At 36.7% G+C, this 27,906-nt stretch overlaps 1 protein-coding gene across 1 annotated transcript; it reads left to right on the top strand.

Moving 5' to 3' along the window:
• Window positions 1–28: 28 nt before the first annotated feature.
• Window positions 29–27,906, top strand: LOC113092639 (multiple epidermal growth factor-like domains protein 6). Its single transcript, XM_026258305.1, has 34 exons — window positions 29–251; window positions 3,512–3,634; window positions 5,143–5,268; window positions 6,229–6,351; window positions 6,521–6,643; window positions 7,100–7,237; window positions 7,320–7,442; window positions 7,522–7,644; window positions 10,443–10,607; window positions 12,800–12,931; window positions 14,006–14,134; window positions 14,226–14,354; window positions 14,474–14,608; window positions 15,358–15,492; window positions 15,729–15,854; window positions 16,380–16,511; window positions 16,596–16,724; window positions 16,841–16,972; window positions 17,888–18,016; window positions 18,094–18,222; window positions 18,325–18,453; window positions 18,566–18,694; window positions 19,768–19,896; window positions 20,170–20,298; window positions 20,542–20,670; window positions 20,749–20,880; window positions 22,893–23,021; window positions 23,123–23,224; window positions 23,304–23,432; window positions 24,501–24,629; window positions 24,711–24,839; window positions 26,156–26,284; window positions 26,365–26,493; window positions 26,722–27,906. Exons 1-34 carry the CDS (start codon window positions 92–94, stop codon window positions 26,739–26,741), a joined length of 4,314 nt encoding a protein of 1,437 aa, XP_026114090.1. The 5' UTR covers window positions 29–91; the 3' UTR covers window positions 26,742–27,906.

Genomic DNA, 27,906 nt, shown 5'->3' on the forward strand with positions numbered 1-27,906 from the left:
TCTCAGACTGCTTAAACCTTCGTGAGACATTTTCTGCTTTTTCAGTCATAGACACATAGTCAGGTATTTATGATTCAGTATCTGGTGAATCATGACAGGCTGGTTCATGCTGTGTCTCTTGTGTATGGGGCTTAATTATCATCCAGCTGATCTGGCCTATTATTCGGGCTATTGGAATAATTTGAGACACTGCCATAGGCCAAACTGTTTCCATGGATACAACCGATTCACTATGGGATACCAGAGACCAGGTGAGAACATTTATTGGTCCATTTGAACTGAGGACTTCCACCTGAGATGTTCTGCATTAGTGTCTAGTAGTAGTTTCTGTATTGTTAAGAAATATAACACAATATGTATTCATTTCTACATTTATTGTACATTATATTAGTTAACAAAAACAAAACTGATATACATATAATCATATAATGCTGGGTAAGTTTCTCTAAAAATGTATTAATTACTAGCTACTAATTATATGTTTAACAGTGTAATTATACTTCTGTCCTAATTACTCACTCTAAAAAGTATTGCATCATTACTTTCTAAATCCCACATTTATATATATATATATATATATATATATATATATATATATATATATATATATATATATATATAATGCATAAATTATTCTTGAACTGACCAGAATATTTAAAAGGAGGTTACATTAGAGACATATATTTTAACATCAGATATCATAAATATTATTAGATATAGTAACATTTTGATGTTAAATACACTATTTGTTTTTAATGTAGAGTTGTGTTATAGTCCATACAATATTTAATGCAATTACATCAGAAGTAACTGTAGTTAAATTGCATAAAAATAAGAGTAATACTTTACTTTTTCAAGGGAAAAGTGAATTACAGTAATTAGTTACTTAGTAATGCATTTCACCCATCACTCTATACATATTATCTTTATCTCTTGTGAAATTAAAATAAATATAAATTCTGATGAAAATGTGGGTGGTTATTATCACAACCCACCAGCTTCTGATCTCTCAATTAGTAAAGCATCAGTAATTATTTTCATGTTTAAAATGTCCCAGTCGTCACTGTATTAAAACATCTTGTTAACAGTATAAGGTGGTCTGTCATCAGCGCAGAACACAGTCAGGAACTTCCTCAATGCCTCAAGCTACATCTATAAACACTGTTTAGCGTTCCAGAGTATTCAATAGAAGCCAAACCAAATACTTTCACCAATGTGGGGAAACATTTCTTGGTAATTTAATTAAAACCCAAACCATACAGCAGTGTAGATGGAAAGTCAGCTCTGGTCTGCCAGCTTTCCTGGCTGGAGACACTTTTCTGGCCCAGGCATGAATCAGTGGCTCAGAATCAGCGTGCATAGTTGAAGTATTACTCCAGCGTGTGGGTTACCCTGATTCAAGTGACGGACGAACCAGAACTAACCTTTGGAAAAAGCCAAGCCAGATATTGGAGTTCAGAGGGCTGCAGCAATCAGCAAAATTGGTGAATGTTGTGTTTTGGCAACTGCTGTTGCTTGTGCTTTCCAGGATGTCATTATAACCAGAATCTGGGGTGATTTGCTGAAAGATGCCACATCAGTGGGAAATTAAATATCAAAAGATGAAGTTGAAAAGTTTTACATATCTCCTCAAAAATTCAGAAGAGAATCTCAATTTTGTCTCAAACGATGCTCAGATTTGCACTAGATCTAGGATGCAGATTTATGCACTTTTCTTATTTTGTTTAAAAGTCATGTTTTTCCCAATTTAGTACTGCCTTTTAGAAGCTACGGATGATACTTATGTTACATTATTTAAATCAGCATACTTTCATGAAAAGGTACACATTATTTAAAATTTAATTTGTATTGCAAATTGTTTTGCTGTTACAGCCAGCACAATTGGTGAGAAATTGTGTTAAGTTGTCTTTGAAATAATAACAAAATGCAAATAAATCAGTGACCTATTTAAATGTGTGCAACAAAATTTAAACTAACATTTTCATGCTTTGCAGGAAGCTTCTGATTATTAAAGCCTCCTGGCACAGTCAGTAATTAAGATTCCACGTAGGTAAACAACCGGCTGGTTCCCATTACCAGCTGACTTTATGCACTGTTTAGTGCCAGCTTGTCCTATAATGCCATGAAAATTGAGCTCAGCTGGTGAGGTATATAACAAGATTGTTACCAGATTTAAATAACTTCTTTAGTCAAACTTCGACTAAAGTTGTTTTGTGCGACCTTGATTTAACCAAACTCGCACATAAATCTCTGTAAAGGGAAATTGTATATTCCATTTGGCTCCTATTAGAGAATTACAGCTATTAATGGAAAACGGGCCAATGAAAATATCTCCTGCGGTGATGTCATGAGGTGACAGAAACACAAAGTTGGTCATTAGTATATTAGAGGTGAAAGGGTGCTTGAACACAAAGCACATTTGTTCATTTTGGAGTCAGTGGCGCTTGCGTTGGCGGCGACTCGCAGGTTTTGTTTGGAGAGAAAGCAATGTACAAGCTAAAGAGACCTGCTGTGAGATTGTATGGATGTAGACAGTCCTGAGAGATTTTTAGGATTTTTTCCTCTTATCAGAAGAGGACACCCTCAGAAGCTGCCTGCCAATTTGCTCATGGTCTTTACGGTCAAATCAACAAGAGTCGACTGCCTGTGCGTTTGAATTTCATGTTTGCTTACTCTGAATCAAGCAGCAAAAATGCGGTAGAAACACATTTCTGAACTTTGACTTATAGTTCTGGGAAGCTTCTTTGAAACTAATTAACTAATTTAAACTAAATTAGAAACTAAACTAATTTATTTGCTTATTCATTTAAAGGGGACCTACTATGCAAAATTCAATCAATCTATCTATTTATCTATCTGTCCGTCCGTCCGTCTGTCCATTCATAGGAAAGGAAGGGAAAGCTAAAAGGAAATTGGTCCTGTGATAGTGTCAGATGGTAATAAACTATATTTTTTATCACCATCTGACACTATCACAGGACCAATTTCCTTTTGGATTTCCCTCCCTTTCCTTTGTTTACACTTTGACATGGGAGAACACTTCAGTTTTGGGATAGCAGCTGTGCCAGTGCAGCGAGCCTGTCTTAAAGCTGATCTCAGAGCAGTAACAGTGTCTTTCTCAACCAGCCTTGACTCTATTAGCTCTGATCTCAGTGGGCAGTGTAACTTTAAAAGCAACAAAACTGTTGAACCTACACCGTTTCAGTGAAGCGTGAATGTACTTGTTTTCTCTTTTTTTTGTGCTTTGTTCTTTATCTTGATGGTAAGCATGTAAAACAAATAGCCATTTCTCTTTGTTTATTTGTAACCTCGCTGCCTTAGTCTTAACAAAAATAGTTTGGTTATTTATTTACTCCTGATGTCAGACATTTTTCCCAGGCAAGCTGACTCTGTTTTGAATTTGGACAAAATTAGAGGTGAATTAAATATGTACAGGTACCAGGCCTTAATTGAATATGATGAATGATTCGTAACACAGTATTAAATTGTGTGTTTATATGTTCTTCTGCAGATATTGATGAATGTCAGGTTCATAACGGCGGCTGCCAGCACAAGTGTGTGAACACCAGGGGTTCGTATCACTGCCAGTGTAACGCTGGATCTCGACTGCACGTGGACGGACGCACATGCATCGGTAAAACAGCCAGACCTGCCCAGGCTCATGTTTCACCACAAAATTAAAAGGACATCAAATCTAGTGTAAAGGAAATTAAGTCTTTAGGACCATTGAAACTGTGTATTACTGTGTGTCATTTATCATTCTATCCATTCATCTATTCATCCACCTATCATCCATCCATTGTTCTTTCATTGTTCTATTGTACTATTCATCATCCATCCATCTATGCATCACTCTATCATTCCATCCATCCATTCGTCCATCGCTCTATTGTTCCATCCATCTATTACTCTATCATTCCATCCTTTCATTCCTTGCTTTATCATTCTATCATTGCTCTGTCATTCCATCCACCCATCCATCAATCCATCCATCCGTCCATCGGCCCGTCATTGCTTTATAATTCCATTCATCCATCTTTCCATTGCTTTATCATTCCATCCATCCATCTGTCTCTTGCTTTATCCATCAATCCATCAGTCTATTGCTCTATTATTCCATCCATCTGTCTAATGTTAAATATCAAAACGAGGCACAGGTGTTTTTATATCGCTTTATGCTTTATGTCTATGCTTTAAGACATCTCCTGCTGGTAAATAATGAATTAGCATTTTCATTTAGTCCCCCTGATCCACGCAGCAAACATATTTTGTTTGTTATCAAAAAATATCTAACGTTACCCTAGAGAGGGACTTGTCTATTGTTATTGATTCTATTTGGAAGTCTACCAGAAGTTAAGTTAGGTCCACAAAAGCGCACATGCGAAATAACGTTTCTTTATGTTGTTGCCATTGAAACCGTCTATTGATCTATCCTTTGATCAATCCATCCTTCTATTTGCATTGCAAATATCTATCATTCCATCTGTCCATTCAACCATCCAATGCTTTATGGATCCATCCATCCATTCGTCCATCGATCAGTCATTCCATCCATCCATTACTCTAACATTCCATCCATCCATCCATTTCTTTATCGTTCTAACCATCCATTCGTCCATCCATTTCTTTGTTTCCATCCATCCATTCGTCCATCACTCTCGTTCCATCTATCTATTCATAATTTGATTAGCAAAACAAGTTCATTTAAATGTTGCCATCTGAAAAAAAATTATAATTTGGATTCAACTGACATAATGTATTGTACAGTGTAGTCCTCCTCTAAAGGTACGAAGCGAGAGAAAAGAGAATGATGGACAGCTAATCAGACACACAAAGGACAGAGGATAGCGAATACTATTACAGAATAAATTGCATTTATGACATGAATCTATCTGCTGTATGTGTGCTTATAGAGACTGATTTATAATTGACAAGTTTAAAGTGATTTTCGCTAGTTCATTCATATTTTGGTTGGTTGAGTCATTGATGTTTCTGCAGCAGGAGTCTTTTGATCTTGGGGTCTGCTAGAGTTCTTCTTCTTTATTATGACTAGTTTGATCTCTAAATTGAACAAAAACAGCCCAGTATTGTCTTCTCAAAGCGTCTTCACCTGTGTGTCTTTCTGTCTGTTTGCCTGTTTAGCCATCCACTCCTGTAGCTTTGGGAATGGTGGCTGCGAGCATTTCTGCGTCCAGCAGACGGCGGGTCATTTCCAGTGCCGCTGTCGACCCGGTTACAGACTCGACGTAGATGGGAAACATTGCAAATGTGAGTATGACCACACTGATGTTCAACTAGGACTTTCTCATGAACATTACATATTTATGATAGTAACATGAACTTGAAGACATATTTTAATGTGCACGAGCATTGAGCTGTTTGCTGTAAGGTTAAAGCATTTGTCAAACATCATGGATTTGTATTGCTTGATAACTTCTATTACCAGATCCATGTAAGTGTCTTAATGACAGAGAATTAAACTGAGGTATAACTCTACAAGTGATATAAAGCATTCTTTTTAATGTATGATTGTTCAAATGTATTTCAAGCCAAGCGTTTTCATCCTTTGAAGTTCTAAAGAGTCACAAAAACTGCCTTAGAAGATTTAGTGGAAATGTGATTTTTGTCCATGGGATGAAGTTGCCCTTTGATTCACCTGATGACATAATATCACAAACTGGTGACTTCAGCAGGGACATGTCTTTGTGTCTCGTCTCGGAGGTCATTTGGAGTTGAACACAGACATGTCTTTCTCTGATGAAGGATCATGATTGCAGAATAATTTCTGCCATTCTGTTTCTGTAAAAGTGTAATTGTTGGCTGCAGACAGATCGTTTCACTGCAGCTGTTGGACAGACAGAAACATGTTAAACACAGAGTGTGTGAGAGAGTTATTCAGAGCAGCTGGATGAGGATGATGAAACATTTGTGTTACAGATATTATAAATAATCTCGCAGAAAAACATGTCCAGGTCACCCAATAATAATAATAATTACATAAAGTTAAGAAAGAGATCAAAAAAAGTAAGAAACAGTGTTTTTATTTCACTTTTCTTCTCAACATAATATATGCATGTATGAAAGCCATTGTATTACTACAAAAGAAAATTGCCATGATGCAAACTGCATTGCATATTGTTCCTAAAAATACAGTCAGATTAACCCTCTTAGTGCCAAAAACCTAATTCCATTAATAGTAAAAAATACAGTCTGTTCTTGTGTCATCAGCGGAGAATCCGTGTGCGGAGCGAAACGGAGGTTGTTCCCAGGAATGCCACAGGGATGGAGATCAGGCCCGCTGTGGATGTCGACCAGGTTATCAGATGGCTGAAGATGGCAAGACCTGTGAAGGTAAAACGTACCTGGGATGGTGAGCGATATTAAGTGTGGATTATAGAGTTTGTTTCAGAATCTTACAGAATAGAAAACTAACATGTCATTAATGGTCATCATGTCTTCAAACTCAAGTGATCTTTAAAGTGTAGCATACATGTTTGTACATGTGTTGTCTTTGCATCAGATATTGACGAGTGTCAGACAGGCCAGGCAGACTGCGCTCACGGTTGTCGTAACACCAGGGGATCTTTCATGTGTGTGTGTCCCACTGCCTATGAACTGGGTGTTGATGGCAAGCAGTGCTATCGTGAGTATGATCTGAGACTGGACCGACCCTGTCAAATCGCAAGCAACACGTCTTACATGTGATCAAAACAAGAATAGGCAATTCAATCATTTGTTTCTCATCATCTGTAGTGTAAATTGCCGAACAGAATAAAACAGTATATGGAAAAATTTTAATATGCGATTAATATATAGTATTATATTAGATATAGATTATATATAGTTCCGCAATGTTTTCATTTAACATTTTGTAAAATTTTAAAGAAGTTATAGCAGTAAGTTTATTATTATGAAAAATGAGAGAGAGAAAATTAAAGTCGTAAGTCTAAACAAGTTGTGTTCCAACTTTGAGGTTGATACCTCAAAAAATTAGCTTTCAGTAAGATTCTCTTTTGGAGCATCACCAAACGTTTCCAGTAGATGAAATTTGTTTTCCATTCTTTTTTCGATGCTGTGTGTTGGTGTTTTTCACTCTCAGGCATCGAGATGGAGATTGTAAACAGCTGTGATCATAATAACGGCGGTTGTTCTCATCACTGCGAACATTCAACCAGTGGACCTGTGTGCAGCTGTAACCAAGGATACCAGCTGGATGTCGACCGCAAGACCTGCATTGGTAAAGAAATCGAATAAGACCATTTGCTGTTTTAGTCACATTAAGCATGTGAGGTAAAGCTGTGTGTGTTCTCGTCTTTCAGATATAAATGAGTGTGTAGAGGGCAGCTCGTGTTGTGAGCACGACTGCACAAACTATCCTGGAGGTTACGAGTGTTACTGTACAGCTGGATATCGACTGAACGCTGATGGATGCAGCTGTGATGGTATGACATTCACAGAGAGAGAGAAATTCTTTTTTTTATAGTGATTTAGGAATCTAGATCCAGACATGTGTGATTACAGATATAGACGAGTGTTTGGCTGCAAACGGAGGATGTGATCACATGTGTCAGAACAGCGCCGGCTCCTTCCAGTGCTACTGTAGACGTGGGTATCGTCTCGATGAGGACAGACACTCATGTATATGTGAGTTCTCAGCCTGTCATGAACCTCCTTTCTTTTCATAATTATTTTTAATATCAACAATAAATTAATTCTGAACTCATTTAAATAAAACATTGGGTCTCACTTTACATTGTGGCCCTAATACCTGTGTACTTACATAGTAACTAAATGTGCACGTAGTATGTAACAACAGTGTGAGTACACATTGGTATCTACAGCTGTAATGTTTGTGTAACTACACATATGTTACAAGCCACTGAATTATATGTGTAAGTACAAATGTGTAACAAGACATTGGTAACAACACTTTTTGGTAATGAAAGTACAAATGTGTAACAGGACTAACATCACTTTTTGGTAAAGAAAGTGTTACACTTTATATTCGATTTATCATGTAATTACTCTGGTGTTACACAACAGCGGCCAGTAAGTTAGACTTTTCATATAAATTGTGGTCGGTGTCCATAATGTTACACTTTATATCAAGTTGACAGTTCCTGAGGAGTTACCATGTAAATACACTGGTATTACTGTCGTGCAACTCCAACTCGAGATCAAACTCCTTCAACTTTACATATCCCCAACCCACCCATCTCCACCTCCTAGATCACATTTCCACACCTAAACCTACCCATCTTCATCATCTGGATCCCATTTCCACCCTTAAACCCACCCATCTCCACCTCCTGAATCCTTTTTTTTCCCCCTAAACCTACCAATCTCTACACTTTATATTAGATTTATCATGTAGTAACTCTGATGTTACACAGCAGCCGTCAGTAAGTTAGACTTTTCATATAAATTGTGGTTGGTGTCCATAATGTTACACTTAATATCAAGTTGACAGTTCCTTCGGAGTTACCATGTAAGTACACTGGTAATACAGTCGTGCAACTCCAACTTGAGATCAAACTCCTTTCACTTTACATATCCCCAAACCCACCCATCTCCACCACCTGGATCTCATTTCAACCCTTAAACCTACTCATCTCCACCACCTGGACCCAATTTAAACCCCTTAACCTACCCATCTCCAACCCCTGGATCCCATTTACACCCCTAAACCACCCATCTCCACCACCTGGATCCCATTTCCACCCTTAAACCTACCCATCTCCGACCCCTGGATCCCATTTTCACCCCTAAACCTACCCATCTCCACCATCTGGATCCCATTAACAGCCTTAAACGCACCCATCTCTACCCCCTGGATCCCATTTCCACCACTAAACCTACCCATCTCCACCACCTGGACCCAATTTAAACCCCTAAACCTACCCATCTCCAACCCCTGGATCCCTTTTCCACCCCTAAACCACCCATCTCCACCATCTGGATCCCATTTACAGCCCTAAACAACCCATCTCCAACCCCTGGATCCCATTTACACCCCTAAACAACCCATCTCCACCACCTGGATCCCATTTCCACCCCTAAACCTACCCATATCCAACCCCTGGATCCCATTTCCACCCTTAAACCTACCCATCTCCACCACCTGGATCCAATTTAAACCCCTAAACCTACCCATCTCCAAACCCTGGATCCCATATCCCCCCCTAAACCTACCCATCTCCAACCCCTGGATCAAATGGTTCCAATTACTCTTATTCATTTTGTTACAAAATATAGTAACATATGTCCTGTTACACATTTGTACTTAAACAAACCATTTGGAGTTTTTTTGTGTTTAGTTACAGAAATATTGGTTGCACTTCATTTTACAGTACGTGTACTAACTTGTACTTATAGTGTACTTACAGTGTATTTATCTAAGTCCTGGTAACACAATGTAACTACATGGGGTTTAGGTTTAGGGGTAGGTTCAGGGTTAGTACCTTGTTATTACATAGTTATTGTAATTACTATAATAAGTACATAGTATGCACATGAGGAACAGGACTTTAAAATAAAGTGCTACCGAAATATTATAGCTGTAGATACTATGTACCAATGTGTACTTACACTGTGGTTACATACTACATACACATGTTGTTACTTTGACAGGTATTAGAGATACTTAATATAAAGTGGGACCAAAGGTTGTAGAGAAAACTGTAAATGAGAGATTCATCAAAAAGGGGATATTATATTATATTATATTATATTATATTATATTATATTATATTATATTATATTATATTATATTAATACACCAAACAGGTTAAATATTCTGCCAGCTAGAATTATTTTGAAAAATAAATGTATCAAAAACTAGTTTATTTTTAATGTAAAACTGTCTACAAATATTTTTGTTGATGAATAGTTTCTTGATATCATTTGACCTAATGTACTGTAAGTTCCAGCAACAACACAGTTTGGGCAGCAGTACATTTCAAATAAGCTCTTGCTGATTGAATTGTGCTACAAATGCCATCCAAATTTTCAAAATCAGGTATTTTAAGTTATGAGATAATGCAGAGAATAAAATGGTTTATCCAAAAATAAAATGTTTCATAATTTACCTTAATTTTTTTCCATATCCTGAAAGTTGTTGTTAGGCTAAATGATGTGTCAGTCAGTTACTTTTTCATACTATTACTTAAATGATGAATAAGACTGTATCTCTGCCATCTCATTTTTTATGTGCCAAATATGTTTTTATGTATTGTAAAAAATAATGGTATAATAATAATTGTTTGACATTTTCAAAAGCTGAAGTGATTTTGAATATGCATAGCTTAATTTTTTAACTACAGTAATTGCAAAAGCTGAATAATTAATCAAAGCCTAGTGATTATTCAGTGAAATTATTGTTGATTAATTGTGTTAATAACCATTAGATTAATTTATTATCAAATAATGGTTTGTTGTCCTAGTGCTGGAGGAGTCAGTAGAGGCTTTGAGCAGTGGTCAGATGGTGGACAGACCCCGAACTCAGCTCACTATTCTGCAGGACTATGAGCAGATCCTGGAGCGATATGACGACTATGAGGATGACACAGGAGAACTGCGCGCTGAGAGCACCTTAACTGAGAAATTCAGTAAGAGGCAAAGTTTTTTTCGTCTTTTTTGTTTCTTTAAAATATATATCTCTATATTTTTATTATTATAATATTTCTTTTTACTTTGATGTTTCTTTAGTTTTAGTTATTTTAGTAGTTAAACTAAATATAAATAAGAAGTGTTGCTTTGGCAGCTAGCTACTGGGGTGCCTCAGGGCTCAGTTCTTGGACCAATTCTCTTCTCTGTCTACATGGCATCATTAGGTTCTGTCATTCAGAAACCTGGCTTTTCATACCACTGCTATGCTGATGTCCTTCAACTCTACCTCTCCTTCCATCCTGATGATCCGATGGTAGATGCTCACATCTCAGTTGTCTAACAGACATTTCTTAGTAGATGAAGGACCATCAGCTTCAACTTAACCTTGACAAGACAGAACTGCTTGTTGTTCCGTCAGACCCATTGTTTAATCACAATTTCACCATCCAGTTAGGTACATCAACCATAACTCCTTCAAAAACAGCTAGAAGCCTTGGAGTTATGATTGATGATCAGCTGACTTTCTCAGACCACATTGCTAAAACTGTCCGATCCTGCAGATCTGCTTTATTCAACATCAAGAAGATCAGACGCTTTCTTTTGGAACATGCTGCACAACTCCTTGTTCAAGCTCTTGTTCTGTCCAGGTTGGACTATTGCAATGCCCTCTTGGCAGGTCTTCCAGCCAGCTCTATCAAACCTTTACAATTAATTCAGAACGCGGCAGCAAGATTAATTTTTAATGTGCCAAAAAGAAAACACGTCACATCTCTGTTTATCAATTTGCACTGGCTACCAATAGCTGCTTGCATAAAATTCAAGGCATTGATGTTTGCCTACAAAACCTCCGCTGACTCTGCACCCCTAAATCCACTACTTCATTACTTACTTATGTGCCCTCTAGAAGCTTGCGTCCTGTAAGTGAACGTCGCTTGATTGTGCCATCCCAAAGAGGCACACAACCACTTTCATGAACTTGCCCAACTCAATCCGAGCTGCTGAGCCCTTAGCCATCTTCAAGAATCGGCTAAAACACATCTCTTCCGTCTTTATTCCACCCAACTCTAGCACTCTCTATTCTAATTCTATTCTTTAAAAAAACTGCCCCTTGTAGACTTGCACTCCATTCACTTACTAACTGCTTGTTGTCCTCAAAAATCGAAAAACAAAAACGACTAACACTAGCTTCTGTATACATTTTGTATTCTGTCAGTTTTCTTTAAAAAAAATGTATTCAATTGTTTTCTAATCTATCAGTTTTTTATTTACTATATAATGTAAAAAAAAAAAGCTAACCTAGTACTGTGTTTAAGCTAACTGCCTTGTTATAGCACTTGTATGTCATGCACTTTTGTTGATTTTGATTGCTTCTATCGACCTTATTTGTAAGTCCTTTTGGATAAAAGTGTCTGCTGAATGACTTAACGTGAATATAATATAATAGTTACTGGGCCAGTTTTAATAATCAGGGTGAATTAGCGTGAGAGCGCAGTTCCAAAACAGTGCAGATGGGCATTGAAATTTCTGCGGGTGATTTATTAACAATGCACAAATGAAAGAATACAGAATTCGTTAAGGTCAGGTGCAAAAATAACTGTGTCCACACCTTTTCAGCACTAATTCATAACTGTGTGTCTTTAGTAAATCCTGACAGTAGTTGTTAGAGCCAAATGCCGCTTTGTATTTGGGTTGTAATTTCTTTGTTTTACACTGGGTGGCGCATGTTTGTAACTTGGCCTCAGGTATAAAGGCAGCAGATACAAATGTTGTCTACAGATGTTTGACCCGGAAAGGCAAAGGGTTTTTGACCGCTTGCGCACAGCGCTTTGTATTGTTACACTGATGGAAACTGCTATAGACAATGCTGTATTAAAATAAATGGACCACTTTGGATTTCAACGTCAACATTCGTCTATACGTTTATGGTTTAGCACAAGGCAATCAAGTGAGCATAGTAACATAGTGTGTCAATCACGGCATCTCCGGGCTCAGACAACCAGACAACCAAAACGAACTCCTTAACAGTAGTATTATAATGCTAAAAGCAATGCGCTATGAAGTTAATCATAGTTGCTCATAGTTGCTTCTATGATTTTAGCTTTAGTTTTAGTTAGCTGTAATAATAACCCTGATGAAAATTAGCTTTTTATTGTTTTTAATGTGCGAATCCTGTCTCCTCTGGTCTGTGCAGTATGTTTGAACAGTTCGTTCGGCTCCGACTGCAATCTGTCGTGTGAGGACTGTGCTAATGGAGGAGTGTGTAACAAACACAGAAACGGCTGTGACTGTCCTGACGGATGGACGGGAATCATGTGTAATGAGAGTGAGTTTCTCTGAAAGAGCCACAAATATAAACAAATATTTATATTTAATCATAAATATATCATTATTCACAAACGGAAAACTCAGACTTACAGATTACATAAACAGAAAGTAGTTTCACAGGTGGAGAAAGATTTAATTTTTTGATTAAAGATGATTTAAACAGATAAATCATGTACATTAAAACCTGACACATTTAATAAGATCCCATCTATAAACATGTAAAGCCTGACATATGAAATATTAATAAGAAAAATGTATGCAAAAAAAATCTGATCTTTCTCATATGTTTTTGTTTAGTATCATATTTGATACATCAGGGTTTTATGGCTCATATAGTTTGATACAATGGAAATATGGATCTTAAACTATTCAGAGGCCCAAACTGAGCAAAAATCAGCAATTTTGTGCAAATGCTGATATATTCAAAAAAGTAATAAAAAGATTAAATGCTAATAACTTGTCCTGTGTAACTCAATAAGATTGATCTTTATAACCGCATAACAGATTACTTACATAAAATGATATGCAGTAAATATCGGTTGTCACTCTAGATCTCCAATAATATTTATTAGTAAGATGACTTAATGAGGTGTAATCTTAGTAAGATGATATTTAAATGCATAGTTTTATTATCAAAGATCTGCAGTTTTAAAGGTAATACAGTATGGAAACTTGTTTCCACCATTAAATTAAAACATAAAAAAGGATAATAGACACTTTTATTGCACAATTCTGACTTTTCCCAGAATTGCATGATATGAAGTTGCATTTGCAAGTTTTTCTCCCTATTGTGAGTGTATATCTTGCAATTCTGATTTTACAACATACTAATTCATGTTATAAAGTCAGAATTATGTGATATAAACTTACAATTTCAGTCAAATGTCAGTGTTTTATTCTTCAGCATTAAAAATTTCTTGCAATTATGAATTCATATCTCAATTCTAAGAAAAAACTGCTTATCAAATATTATACTGGGTTATACAGTGTTCATTTCTTAAGTTTTTATTGTACTACATGTTTTTAAAGCCTCCTGACCTCTTTCTTGTGTGTGTGTGTGTGTGTTGTCCAGCGTGTCCAGAGGGCTGGTTCGGCAGGAACTGCTCGTTGAGATGTAAGTGTAAGAACGGCGGCGTGTGTGATCCGCTCACCGGGAGCTGCCGCTGTCCACCAGGGGTCAGTGGAGAGCTGTGTCAGGACGGTCCGTTTGCAGAACACCTTCACTTTATGGAGAGATATAACAGACAAAATATAAACCATTGATAATATTGATATTGATGCAATCACTTCAGGTTGTCCCAAGGGTCTCTATGGGAAGATCTGTAATAAGAAGTGTAATTGTGCTAATAACGGACGGTGTCATCGCACTTATGGGGCGTGTCTGTGTGACCCAGGACTGTATGGAAGGTTCTGCCACCTACGTGAGTGCTATACCTTGACATTGTATCTACACTGTGCTTTGTGGCGTAGTTAAAAACAGGGTCAATTTGCAATAGTACATTAGATCTCTTATTGCTTCCTGTCCCGTGTGTTCATGCAGCATGTCCTAAGTGGACGTTTGGCCCGGGCTGTTCTGAGGAGTGTCGGTGTGTTCAGCAGAATACCATAGAGTGTCACCGTCATCATGGCACCTGCGTCTGCAAGCCTGGTTATCGGGGCGACACCTGCAAAGACGGTCTGTTTGCATAAGGACATCTGAAGTGTAAACTGATGCAAATGCTTAACTCAAATTCAAGGAAAAGAAATGTCAAACATACAGTCTTATTTGGTAAAATCAATCATTGTATAATTAAATACGATTAATAGTATTAATAATTATTAAACAAGATTAATAGTTAATGCATAGCATTTTAATCTTTTTTATTATTAAAATTTTGCTTTGAAATGCTTTAATGGAATATGAAAAAGGAAAAGCCTGCACTCTTTAAATAAAATTAAATATAATACAATAATTTATATATATATTTTTTTTAATTTAAAATTGCAGTCTCAAAACAAAACAAAACAATGAAATGCACAGTTGATACACATAATTGTAATATTTTTTTATTTGCTTTACTAAAATATATATAAAAATAATGCAATCTAAAATAAAATAAAATAATAAATAAAATAAAAATATGGGTAGTTAATACATAGCATTTGTACAATTTTTTCTTTTAAATTGGCTTTGAAATACTTGAATGAAATACAATGAAAATAATTGGAAAACATTAAATAAAAATGTACTAAAGACAGCTTAAAATAAAATAGCATTAATATGTTTATTATTTTTAAAATCTGAAAAGTTGCATTTGAAATTAAAACATGCTATCTAAAAATTAATTAAATTAAACAAATTGTTTAATTGTTAAATCTCCTAGTTGGAGATGGAAATACAGTATACGATATGATGTGACCAGTATTCTTTGTTTTTCTTGGCAGAGTGTGAATCAGGCTTCTTTGGCTCTGGGTGTGATAATAAATGCTCCTGTCCGGCTGGAGTGACCTGTGATCATGTGACCGGAGCGTGTCAACCACAGTGTCCAGCTGGAAAGACAGGAGACAAGTGTGACCAAGGTATATCAAGTCAAATTATAGATGCAGTACATGACATTCATCAATCATTGGTCAGATAAATAAAGTCATATTAAAAATACATACATTGTCCATATGGCATTAAAGTCATTACAGCTGAAGTATTAGACCTACATCAGTCACTGATCAGATCAATAATGCTGCATGTAAAAACTGATTATGCTTTTATTTGTGCTCCAAATGTTCAGCACAAAATAGTTTTGCCATTACTGTGATAGATTGCGTTGATGGAAGGTTTGGGATTGGCTGCTCTCAGTCATGTGACTGCTCAGGGGCACCATGTGACAGGATAACTGGCCAATGCCTGTGTCCCGCTGGAACGTTTGGAAAACATTGTGAAAAAGGTAATATTGCTGACACCAACATGCCATACTTATATTGTTCTGTAATTTAATATTGTCTTCACATCTATAGAAGAGATCCCTAGCTTATAATAAAAACATTTTACACTTTTAGTACTGTAAACTTATAAGTGGCTCATAGACAAAATGATGATTCTGCCTGTTGTCATGTTGTTTAACCCTCGTATTGTGTTAAAAAACATCTAAACATAATTACAATTATAAATAAAATAATTATATGGGTAGTTTTTTTGTGAAAATGTGAATATAAACTATTTTATTTATTCATTTATTTATTTTAAAATGTTAGTTTTATTGTTTTTGTTGGATCCAACTGTCATCACAGCATTATAATTTTGTACACGCGCTCAGAGTGTCAGATTCAAGAAAAACAAGCTCGGTTCACCAGGATTTCAGATGTGTTGCGGGTCAAATTGGTCCGGAACAGAATATTTTGAGACAAATTGATCTCTGGACATAATGCTGTCCAGATGTGTAATCCAAACACACTCTGTATTCCTGCATCAGAGTGTGCAGAGGGTCGCTGGGGTGCTGGATGTCAGGAATGGTGTCCGGCGTGTGAGAACGGAGGCCGCTGTGACCCTCATGACGGCACATGTGTCTGCGCTCCTGGATTCATCGGCAGATTGTGCCAGAACAGTGAGTGAATCTCTGCTCTTCTCAAACACACACACACACACATCTGTCCTGTATGCGGTGTTTGGTGAACGTGTCTGTGTTCAGTGTGTCCCTCGGGACGCTTCGGTGTGGGCTGTCAGCTCAGATGTGCCTGTGATAATGGAGGACGCTGCCATCATGTAACCGGACGCTGCTCATGTCCTCCAGGCTGGACGGGCCACAACTGCAGGAAAGGTCAATTTGATTTCTTTTTTTATAGTGCAATTATAAAACAATAATGGATATGCATATGTTATTATCTGCACCTTTACTCAAGTGTTTGACTTGTGATCTTCGTCCTCTGACTGTAGCCTGTGACACGGGCCGCTGGGGTCTGGACTGTGTGAGTGTCTGTGACTGTGGAAACGGTGACGGAGGGTGTGACGCTCAGACGGGACGCTGTCATTGTGAGGCGGGCTTCACTGGACCACGATGTGACCAGAGTGAGTCAAACACCTGCATGCACACTTTCATTATGTTGCACATTTAACATTTGTTTATGGTTTTTATTGTTCTACATTGTTTTTTTTTTAATCCTTCTGTATTCCTGTAAAAAAAAGGTTACAGTATTTATTAAAAATATAATTTAATGCAAAGAAAGTATAGTGGAAAATGCACTAATAAATAAATAAATTTAAAAAAGGAAAAATAATAAAAAAATGTATAGTTGAAAAATATTTATGTCTTTAATAAAAATACATTTGGTTCAAATTTATATAAATATATAAGGGAAAATATTAATTTAAGGTCCGTTACTGTAACTTTTTCTTTTAGGTTTTTTAACAAAATAAAAACCATTTTGCCTTTGCTCATTTTAAATGGTCTTGCCGGTTAACATGAATTTATAAATGTTACCAACATTTTTAGCATGCTCATAAATTTGCTCTGTGTAATAATAATTATTAAATTGAGATCAGATATGCTACTGTTTTTCCTTGTAGCGCAGAACTACTTTAGATTTAATAGTTTCTCTGTATTCCATGTTTGCTGCTATGTCTGTTAGAAATGAAACGGTATTTATGGAATATTTGATAATGAAACATTATGAAAAGAAACTAAAGCCATGCAAAATAAAAAATAAAATTATGGGCAGTTGATGAATTTAACATTTATATTATAAATGTATATAAATATACACATATATATATCTGTATATCTAAAGTCCTGTAACATTTATTTGAGGCTTTTAAAAATAATATAATATTGCTTTTACTTAATTTTAAATGGTTTTGCTAGTGGACTCGTATTTGTTCTCATTTTAGATTTGACAGTCCCTCTGTATTCCATGAATACTTCAATATGTGTTATAAATGTTACAGTATTTATCATGCATTTGATGGGATCTGTATCTGTCCCAGGATGCCCTGCTGGTTCATTCGGCCCGGGCTGTAAGCATCGCTGCCAGTGTGAAAACCAGGCATCATGTGACCATGTGGGCGGAGCTTGCACCTGTAAGATTGGCTGGACTGGAACGTTCTGTGAAAAAGGTATCACCACTTCCCATATATTAACATCAGTCGTTTTAAGGAATACGTTATTTTTGACCATTTATGTGTGTGTCCAGCCTGTCCGCAGGGTTTCTACGGTCTGGACTGTCAGCAGAGGTGTGTGTGTTTGAACGGAGGGCTCTGTGATCATGTCAGCGGTGAATGTGCCTGTCGGCCCGGCTGGATCGGCCCACATTGTAACCAAAGTGAGCTTTGAATGAAATGCAGGATTATACCTTCTTCTTTTATCTGTGTTGCACAGATGTGTTTTCCAGGGAGTAATGTTTGTGTGTTTGTCTGATCTGTAGCATGTCCTGCTGGCCTGTACGGAGAGAGCTGTTCTCAGACGTGTGTTTGTCACAATAACAGCAGCTGTGACGCTGTGAGCGGTCAGTGTGAGTGCAGCGCAGGGTGGACAGGAGACACCTGCTCACAACGTAAGATACTGACGCTTCATTCAAAAGCAGTGTTTCTGATGTCAGGACGTCTCCTGTACGAGTGTATATGGTTTTGGTGTTCTAGTTCAGATTTGGTATTGCTGTTTTCCAGGTTGTTCTCCGGGTTTCTTCGGGATGGGCTGTGCTCAGAGGTGTGTGTGTCAGAGCGGGGGTTCCTGTGACCCTGAGAGCGGCCGCTGCTTCTGTCCCAGCGGATGGACGGGTTCAGCCTGTGAACTGGGTGAGTGGCTATGATATAAGCAATGTTTCGACACATACACACTTCATTGTATTTGACAGTGTAAAGTGCAGTGTGCTGACTAGCATAGGAAACTATTATTGGCAGTGTGGAAACTCAGTGTTTTTACATTTTAGTTTTTAACCAGGAGAATTGAGAACACAAAATAATCAGGGCATGACACAATCTAGTATATGTAAATGTTTCTATATTTGATTTATTTTATATATAATAAATAAATACAATTGATCTTGAGGTGTGAAGTTGGGAAGGAGAATAGCCACTGATTTCCAGGCATTGCATCATATATATAATTTGATGCTGGTATTTCACTTTTCAGTGTTTGTTAACCTGTGTGCCAGATGGTTTTGGCAAACGCAGACACTTTAGTCCAGGCCTCTGTTTCTAGATCTTGGTTTCTTCTCCTCGCACCTCATCATAGCTATGAGCTCTGCTCCGGGGTGAACGTTTACATGCAGTTCATTTAGTCTCAAACTCTGAGCTAAACTTCAAAATAAAGCATACAGTGTCTAATAAATAATTGAATCTATTATTTATTTATTTATTTAAACTTATGGTCCTTTCCATCCCTCGTCTCCAGTTGGTTGTTTCAGTTTTTTGCTCTAAATTTTTTTTTTACCATATATATATATATATATATAGTATATATGGTAGAAATATGTATATATTTATATTTATTTACTTATATATACTTAAAATTTTATTGGCAAGGGAAAATTCCCACACCTCCCATTTACGTTCAATTATTTCACAAGGATTTTAAAATATCTCATTCGATCATATTTTAGAGCCAGATAATATTTTTTCTGTATCTGATGTGATGCACAGCATTTGCATATATTTATGCATAATTAAAAAATTCTGTAAAGTGTATAATTAAGTGAACGTTTATTATATTTATTTATATTTTAAGTGTACTAATAATATACATTTAATTCTGCAATGTCTTATATTTATTTATGTGTAAATCATTTATTATTTAAATATAATGCTCATCAATGTTTTGTAAATGTATGCTTCATGTTGACGTGCGTGTGTGTGTGTGTGTGTGTCAGAGTGTCCAGCGGATCGCTTCGGCTCAGACTGTCAGGACAGATGTGAGTGTCTGAACGGTGCTCAGTGTGACACACAGACGGGTCGCTGTGTTTGTAAGCCGGGCTGGACGGGACAGCGCTGTGAGAACGGTAAGATCATCTACAGACGTCTGCTGAACACAAGAACGTTCTGTGATGAAACCACCTCAGCTCAGTAGAAATACATCAACACTGGAAATAAACTCAGCTTGTGTGGGCTTTTTGTGTGTGTGTCTGAACATATGGGGACCAAATGATCGTAAACTCAAAAAACCTTCCTAGAGAGGTGAAATATGTCTTAGTTGATATGTAATATGTGTGTGTGGGGAAGGGTGAGGGTGTAATGATCATGATCAGCAGTGTGTGTGTGTGTGTGTGTGTCAGAGTGTGTCCCCGGGCGGTTTGGACTCGGCTGTGAGGGCCGGTGTGAGTGTGATCACGCTGCTCCCTGTCATCATGTGAGCGGACAGTGTCTCTGTCCTGCAGGATGGAGAGGAAGACGCTGTGAGAAAGGTCAGTTCAGAACCTGTGTGACCGTCACTTCAGTGTCCAGGATGTTGAACAGGATTTGTACGCTCATCTGCAAATACTGCTCGTTACATTTCAGATGTTATTTTAATATTTATGTCAATTTATACCAACTTATACCCCATTGTGAGGTATGTTCTCACACAGCTTGCCAGTCTCTTCAAATGTGGCCACGCACATGCCGTCAAACTCTGTATCTGTGTGTGTAACACTCTGTGTGTGTCTCAGCTTGTCTGCCGGGCTCATACGGTCAGGACTGTGTCCAGCGCTGCTCCTGCCCGCCGGGGACATCATGCCATCACGTGACGGGACGCTGCGGCTGCCCTCCCGGATACACGGGCAACGGCTGCGAGCAGAGTGAGTCTGCAGCTTCACAAATCACTGCATCACAAGAGTCGTTGTAAAAAACCTGATCATCCGTGTGGGTCTCAACAGTCTGTCTGCCCGGCACCTTCGGCATCGACTGTAATCAGCTGTGTCAGTGTTCAGAGAGAAACCAGCTGTGCCACCCGGTGTCTGGAGTGTGTTACTGCGCGCCTGGATTCACAGGACCCAAGTGTGAACAGGGTGAGGGATGCATTCAAGCTTCCACTAACCACTGGATTCATATTGGGACTGAGAGGATGTTTGGGGTTTGTTCCTCTGCTGTGGTTTAGATCAGTCGAGAACTGCACGGGTTTGTGAGCTGAGCAACTAACAACTGATTAAATCCTTACAATGTCAAATTAAAGGAACAATACAGAAAATCCTAAAAATGCTAAAAATTAGAATAAATTAAAACACTTACTAATTTGAGATTAAAATAAAAAAATTGTAAAAAAAAAATGTTTTTATGAATCTTTCCAAAAAAGTCACATTAAAATGAATAAATAAATAATTAATAATACTAATAAAAAAAACTCAGTTAAACTTAAAACATAAAATAATACATTTTAAAATAAATACACTGGGTCTCATTCATGAAACATTCGTAAATATACGAGTAAATATCTGAGTGATTTGCGCGTAAAGAGAACTTCCCGAAAACTCTTCTCCTGATTCACAAAAACTTCGTAAACGTCAGATGTGATAGTGAAATGTGTGTGTGTGTGTTAATGAATTCCAATCAGTCGTAAATGGGACGCGCGTGCACGCTCACTCTCAATTACCATAAATCACGCCCATTAAATCCGACTGACAACTATATATGAGCATCATATTATGACACCAAACGAAGGATTTCAACATGTCTTCTCAAAAGCGACTGAAAAAGAAACATTTCTCAGCTGCAAAAATTGAAGTTTTATTATCAGAAGTTCATTCAAAACGACACATTTAATTTTCAAGCGTACTAGTGGCTTATGAGGTCCTAAAAAAGAAAGTTTGGAAGCATATTACAGATCCTATTACTGGCTCTCATAATAAAAGTTAAAAGAAAAACCTTATGTAATTAATATATATAATATTTTTTCAAAATGCTGTGTAAATATGTACCCGATTAAGGTGAATTAAAATGCAGCCGTATTAATGAGCAAAACGTTAAACGCACTATTTACGCGTGGCTGGGAGCAGGTGTAGATTTCTTTCGTACCAACTAACATTTGGAAAATACGAACGTTTCAATGAATCCGAAAATTTACGCCAAAACCACTTTACACGCGATTTACACAAAAATTTGTTCTGCTCGTGTTTCATGAATGAGACCCAATGAAACTGAAACTTACCAAATTGTATAAAATCCTAAAAATATAACATTTAAATTTAAGGAAATTTTAAAACATAAGCAAATAAAATAACAATAACAACAACAACAATAATAATAATAATAAAATAAATAAATACAAATTTCATTAAAACTTAAATCATAAAGTTATACATTTTAAAATAAATACAATCAAACTGCAACAAATATAAAATCCTAAAATATAAAATTTAAGGTAACTTTTGAAAACACAGCAAATATAATATAATATAATATAATATAATATAATATAATATAATATAATATAATATAATATAATATAATATAATATAATATAATAAAAGTGCCAAAAATGTAAATTTAAATGAATTTTAAAATAAAACAAACTATTTTCTTGCTATTTTCTAAAATTTATAAAATCATAAAAGTATCAAATTAAATATATTTGAAAATAAAAACAAATTAAAACACTAAAAATAAAATTAAAAAAAGCTCAAATAAAATACATAAGAAATAAAGTTATTATTATAAATATTATTTTATCAATAAAAAAAAACACTTAATAAATTGATACAAATGTGAGGTTAAAATAAATAATTTAAAAATAAAATCTTTCACCATGACACAATGTTAGAAAACTGTGAACAAGTGAATGTGCTGTTAAATTATTGTAATATTAAAGGGTGTAAATATTTAAATATGAACTATTTAATATTAAAGTAGTAATGTCAAAAGGGGTAAAGCTAAAAAAAAAAAAGAGAGAGAGAGAAATTGTGAATCCCTGTTTTGGATAAAAGGTTATTTGACTATAAGAGGTGAGTGATTGTAAAGTTTGCGTGGAGTGTATTGACTGGTACTGATGCTGCTGCTGTTTTGTGTTGTGATGTTTGGTGTGTAGCGTGTGCCGAGGGTTTCTACGGTCCCGGCTGCGAGCGTCGCTGTGAGTGCGTGAACGGAGGCGTTTGTCTTCCAGTCTCGGGCGCCTGTGAGTGTCCGGCCGGGTTCATCGGGGCCCGCTGTCATCTCAGTGAGTCACACAACAAACACTCACAAATACATGCATGTGTCTCAGACAGCAGTGTTTCAACAGCGCTCTTCTCCTCTCGTCCCGTCCCGTCTGGTGTTCAGCGTGTCCGGCGGGACGCTACGGGCCGGACTGTGGCCGCGTGGCCGTCTGTGGGAAGGGGGCGAGGAGTGACCCGGTCACCGGCGTGTGTGTGGGAGAGGAAGGTGAGCTGGTGTTGTGTGAGGGTTAGATGTGTGTTCTCAGACGGCTGACAGCGGTGTGTGTGTGTGTGTGTGTGTGTAGTGTGTCCCGCGGGCCGCTTCGGACCGGGCTGCTCTCAGCGCTGTGACTGCAGTAACAGAGGCCTGTGTGACGCCGGCTCTGGAAACTGTTCATGTGGCCTCGGCTGGACCGGCTCGCGCTGTGAGAGAGGTGACACATCATCATCATCATCATCGCTAGAGCTCATAATGATGCTCTTATTCTAGCTTTAATAGCCATTTATTCATATGACACGATCCATCATCCAGGAGTCATTCCAGTGGACAACTGATGCTGAAATGCCATCAAATTGACGTCAATAAATAGGTCAAATATTGGAATCAGTCTGACGTCAGAAACCCGTCGTGCTGCTTACGTGATGTAAATTAAACTTCAAACATATTTGCTTAAATACACGTGACAACAGTTTCAGTGTGGGGTTAACTTCCTGTTTTTACCCAAGTACCACCAGAAGACACTGCCACCCAAACCACATTAAAAATCATGTTACAGCGTCTTGATTTATATTTAGTGTCATATTGATGTCAGAAAGTAAAAAAACAAAAGACTCTTTTGAAATGCATTATTAATTGATCTGTTCATTTATAGATGTAATGCTCATGAATCCATTGACTTCTTTCTAAACACTTATTCGATCTGGAGTCTTGTTTTAGTTTGATGTGTGATAGAAATGCAATATAGCTACAAATATTCATTTGATCCAGCTAAAATATATTAATCAAAGTGCAATTACATTTTAAAATATTTGAATCTATTATATTTGAGTATTATATATGAAATAATGTAGCAGTTAAATACAAAATAACATAAACACAAAATATATATAATAAAATGTTTCAATTTTTTTTCAGGAAATGATTGAAAAAATATTAATATTCTTTAAATATACACAAGTATGTAATAATACAATTATAATATTCTATAATTATATATAATTGTACATAGGTATAATAAAAACGCTGTATATTCTAAAAACATTGCAAAATTTGACTGTGTATTAGTCTTTAAATTAGACACAAATAAGTCATAAATATGATATTGTACAATTAAATATGAATAAATATATATATATATATATATATATATATATATATATATAATTTTTTTAATTTTAAATATTAATTTTAAATATTAAATATATTTATATAATTGTATATGCTGTCCTGCTTCAGCTGTGTTCTGTGTTTTATGATTTAGTGTGTGTGTGTGTGTTGTCAGAGTGTGCCGAGGGTCTCTTCGGTCCTGACTGTGCTCTGCAGTGTTGGTGTCAGAATAACAGCACATGTGACCGCGTGACAGGAAGCTGCCGGTGTCAGCCGGGATATTACGGGCATCTCTGTCAACACGGTGAGATCCAGGAGGAGCTCTCCCTGCAGCACTGACGAGTGTTTGCTGTGTGCTGACGGTGTGTGTGTGTGTGTGTTTCAGCGTGTCCCGCCGGTCTGTTCGGCTCTGGCTGTCAGCAGCTCTGTGACTGTGTGAACGGGGCTTCATGTGACCCCAGAACCGGACAGTGTCTCTGTCCCGCTGGATTCCACGGCTCTCGCTGTGAAAGAGGTCAGACGTTCATCATCTACATCAGTCCACATACACTCACACACACACACACACACACACACACGTTTGTTTTTGTGAAAACTGGGGACATCCCACAGGCGTAATGGTTTTTATAATGTAGAAACTGTATATTCTATCACCCTTCACCAACCCTACCCCTAACCCTAACCCTCACAGGAAACTTTGTGCATTTTTACTTTCTCAAAAAAACTCATTCTGTATGATTTATAAGCGTTTTGATAAATGGGGTTATGTCCTCATAAGTCACCCTCTCCTTGTAATACCTGTGTCATACCCATGTCATTATACAGAGTTGTGTCCTGATATGTCACAAAAACATGCCCCAACACACACACACACACACACACTCATAGACATACACAGACACACACACACACACTCACACAAAAACAAACACACACACACACACTGTAGTCAATCTGCCTTTTATTTTCAAATATGAGATTATTTTCCTACGTATCATTTTTTAAAACGCAAGTCAATTCCTGATTGTTGAAATTAATTTTCTTAAGAATTGATGTACTGTATATTTCAGGAAGATGTGCCCATATTAAGGCTTTACACACAATACTTCAGTCAAATCAGTTGCATCACATAGTTAACATGTGTGTCCCTGGACCACAAAACCAGTTATGAGGGTCGATTTTAGCTATGCACATTACAGTAGGAAATGTACAAAATATCTTTTTGGAACATGATCTTTACTTAATATCCTATTGATTTTTGGAATAATATAAAAATCGATAGTTTTGACGCACACAATGTTTTTTTGGCCATTGCTACAAATACATCCCAGCAAGTTAAGAATGGTTTTGTGCTCCAGGGTCACATATTATCATCTTAACTAAATAACTAAAACCATAAAACCATTATTTGAGATAAACATACAATAAACATTAGCTAATAGCTAAAGGAAAATATAAAAACTGCAAACTTGCTATTTTAGCAATGCAAATATGTATGTACACACACACACACACACACAGAGAGAGAGAGAGAGAGAGAGAGAGAACTAAATTAAAATGTATATGCAAACATTTAGAACTAAAGATTAGAAAATATGTTTATTTTATATACAGTATTTAATAATACTAGTAACACAATATGTACAATAATAACAATACCGTATAATTATTGTTTTTAATTAATGTATAATTACACATTTTAGCCAAGTAAACATTTTTTATTATGGCTAATTTTGTGTTAAAGCACTAAAATGAATTAAAACCTTAAACAGCTTGTCTTTACTAGAAATAAAATAAGTACCAAATAAAAGCGCTCTTTTCGTCCTTCAGGATGTGAGCAGGGCAGGTTTGGTGTGAACTGCTCTCGGTCATGTGACTGTGCGGAGGACACCGCGTGTGACCCGGTGAGCGGCAGGTGTATCTGTGCCTCAGGAAAGACGGGCGTCCGGTGTGACAGCGGTGAGTGCAGGGACCCCGCTGCGCGCTCATGATGATGTGTTTATGACTGTGTGTGTGATGTGTGTGTGTGTGTGTGTCAGACTGCAGTGTGATGCGGTTCGGACCTGACTGTGCGCTCCGCTGCGACTGTGAGAACGGCTCCCTGTGCGACCGCAGGAACGGACGATGCCTGTGTCTGAGCGGATGGATCGGCCTCACATGCTCACAACGTAAACCTGCTCGAGATGAAGAAAAACACTACAAACTTACAGCTAAAGCTAGTTATTAGTGCACACGAATCAATGAATCTGTAGTTGTTTTTTTATCACATTTAGCAATTTCTTTTTTTCCCACTTAAGTCTATTTTTTATAGTTAGTGTAGTTATTTAGTTAACTTAACTTTTTGCAACTGTAATACATAAGTGTGATGTGATATGATGTGATTTGTGTTTTTTTAGGCGTCCCTCGCGAGGTCTAGAGGAGAATCAGTCCCAGCGGGACACAAACACACAGATGCACTTTACTCCTCACAGCTCAGACTCCATCCTTCACGCTTTCAGGGGATTTTCATGTTGTCTGTGTTTCAGTACTGTTGCCAGATTCACTTTTGACTCGACAAGAAAAAAAAGTGCCTTTGGATTTCCTAACACTCTTTGTTTATGCTGCTGGATTGTATTTTATAAGTCCCAGGTGTTTACTAATGTCACAGAATCAGTAGCTGAACACGAGCTGTATTCGTTTTACCTCTGACAGACTGTAACGTTTGATAAAGAAACATCTGTGTTATATGAAATGACATGAAATGATGTTTCGCAGTAGGTGCTATGATGGCCTTTTATTAAAGGAGGGCCTGTATATGTTAATATTAGAAGAAAACAATTTTTCATGATTTGGTCGTTTTGCATAAAGTTTGAATTTATTTATGTTTTGTAAAATATGCAATTGTAAATGTTTTGCAAACTCTTTAATATGTGAACCTGTCGAAAAAGTTTTTACTTGTGCAACCCTGGAATAATAATTGTTTTTTTAAAGCATGTGTGAAATATTTCAAACAGCAGCTGTGCACTATATTTTTAATTCGGCAAAAGGTGTCTTTTTTTTTTTTTTTTTAATCCAGGGGCTGTATTTGTAAAACATTCTTTAGAATAAACGTCAACTGTTATTTTCTTAGTTTATCATCTTATTTTCTTAAGATAAAATAATAGCAAAATGTATATAAGCAATAATAACAATCACTACATTATGAATAGTTTATTGCTATTGTTTGTAATCATGAATAAATAAAGCGTAGTCTGATTATATGAGTATTTTAAAATGTAACATAAATATGAGTGTTTAGTTTTGGAATCTGATGATATAATCCAGATTACATGTAAGATACCAGCACAGAAAACCAAAATAGTGATAGAAATACTGCAGCTTCAACTCCATTAATGCTTTTCTGAAGAAACTCAACAAAAACCAAAGACACAAACAGCAGTTGTTGTTTTTTTCATTGTCAATGTTTTATAGTCGTCATTTCATAGATACTGGCGCTGTACATGTCTAAATTCAGATTCAAGCACAATGCAGTCAGCAAATGCCTCTCGATGGAAATAAAAGAACCAAAGGCTGGAGTGATCAGGAGCATGAATACTCTTATG

This window comes from Carassius auratus, unplaced genomic scaffold (assembly GCF_003368295.1).
Source record: "Carassius auratus strain Wakin unplaced genomic scaffold, ASM336829v1 scaf_tig00214706, whole genome shotgun sequence".
NCBI lineage: Eukaryota > Metazoa > Chordata > Actinopteri > Cypriniformes > Cyprinidae > Carassius > Carassius auratus.

Bases quoted from the DNA above. Each gene is read 5' to 3' on its own strand.
- LOC113092639 (XM_026258305.1), top strand. From the start codon at position 92: ATGACAGGCTGGTTCATGCTGTGTCTCTTGTGTATGGGGCTTAATTAT. The intron at 14,135-14,225 runs GTCCGTTTGCAG...CAATCACTTCAG, and splicing joins TGGAGAGCTGTGTCAGGACG to GTTGTCCCAAGGGTCTCTAT. The intron at 16,725-16,840 runs GTCAATTTGATT...CTCTGACTGTAG, and splicing joins GGGCCACAACTGCAGGAAAG to CCTGTGACACGGGCCGCTGG.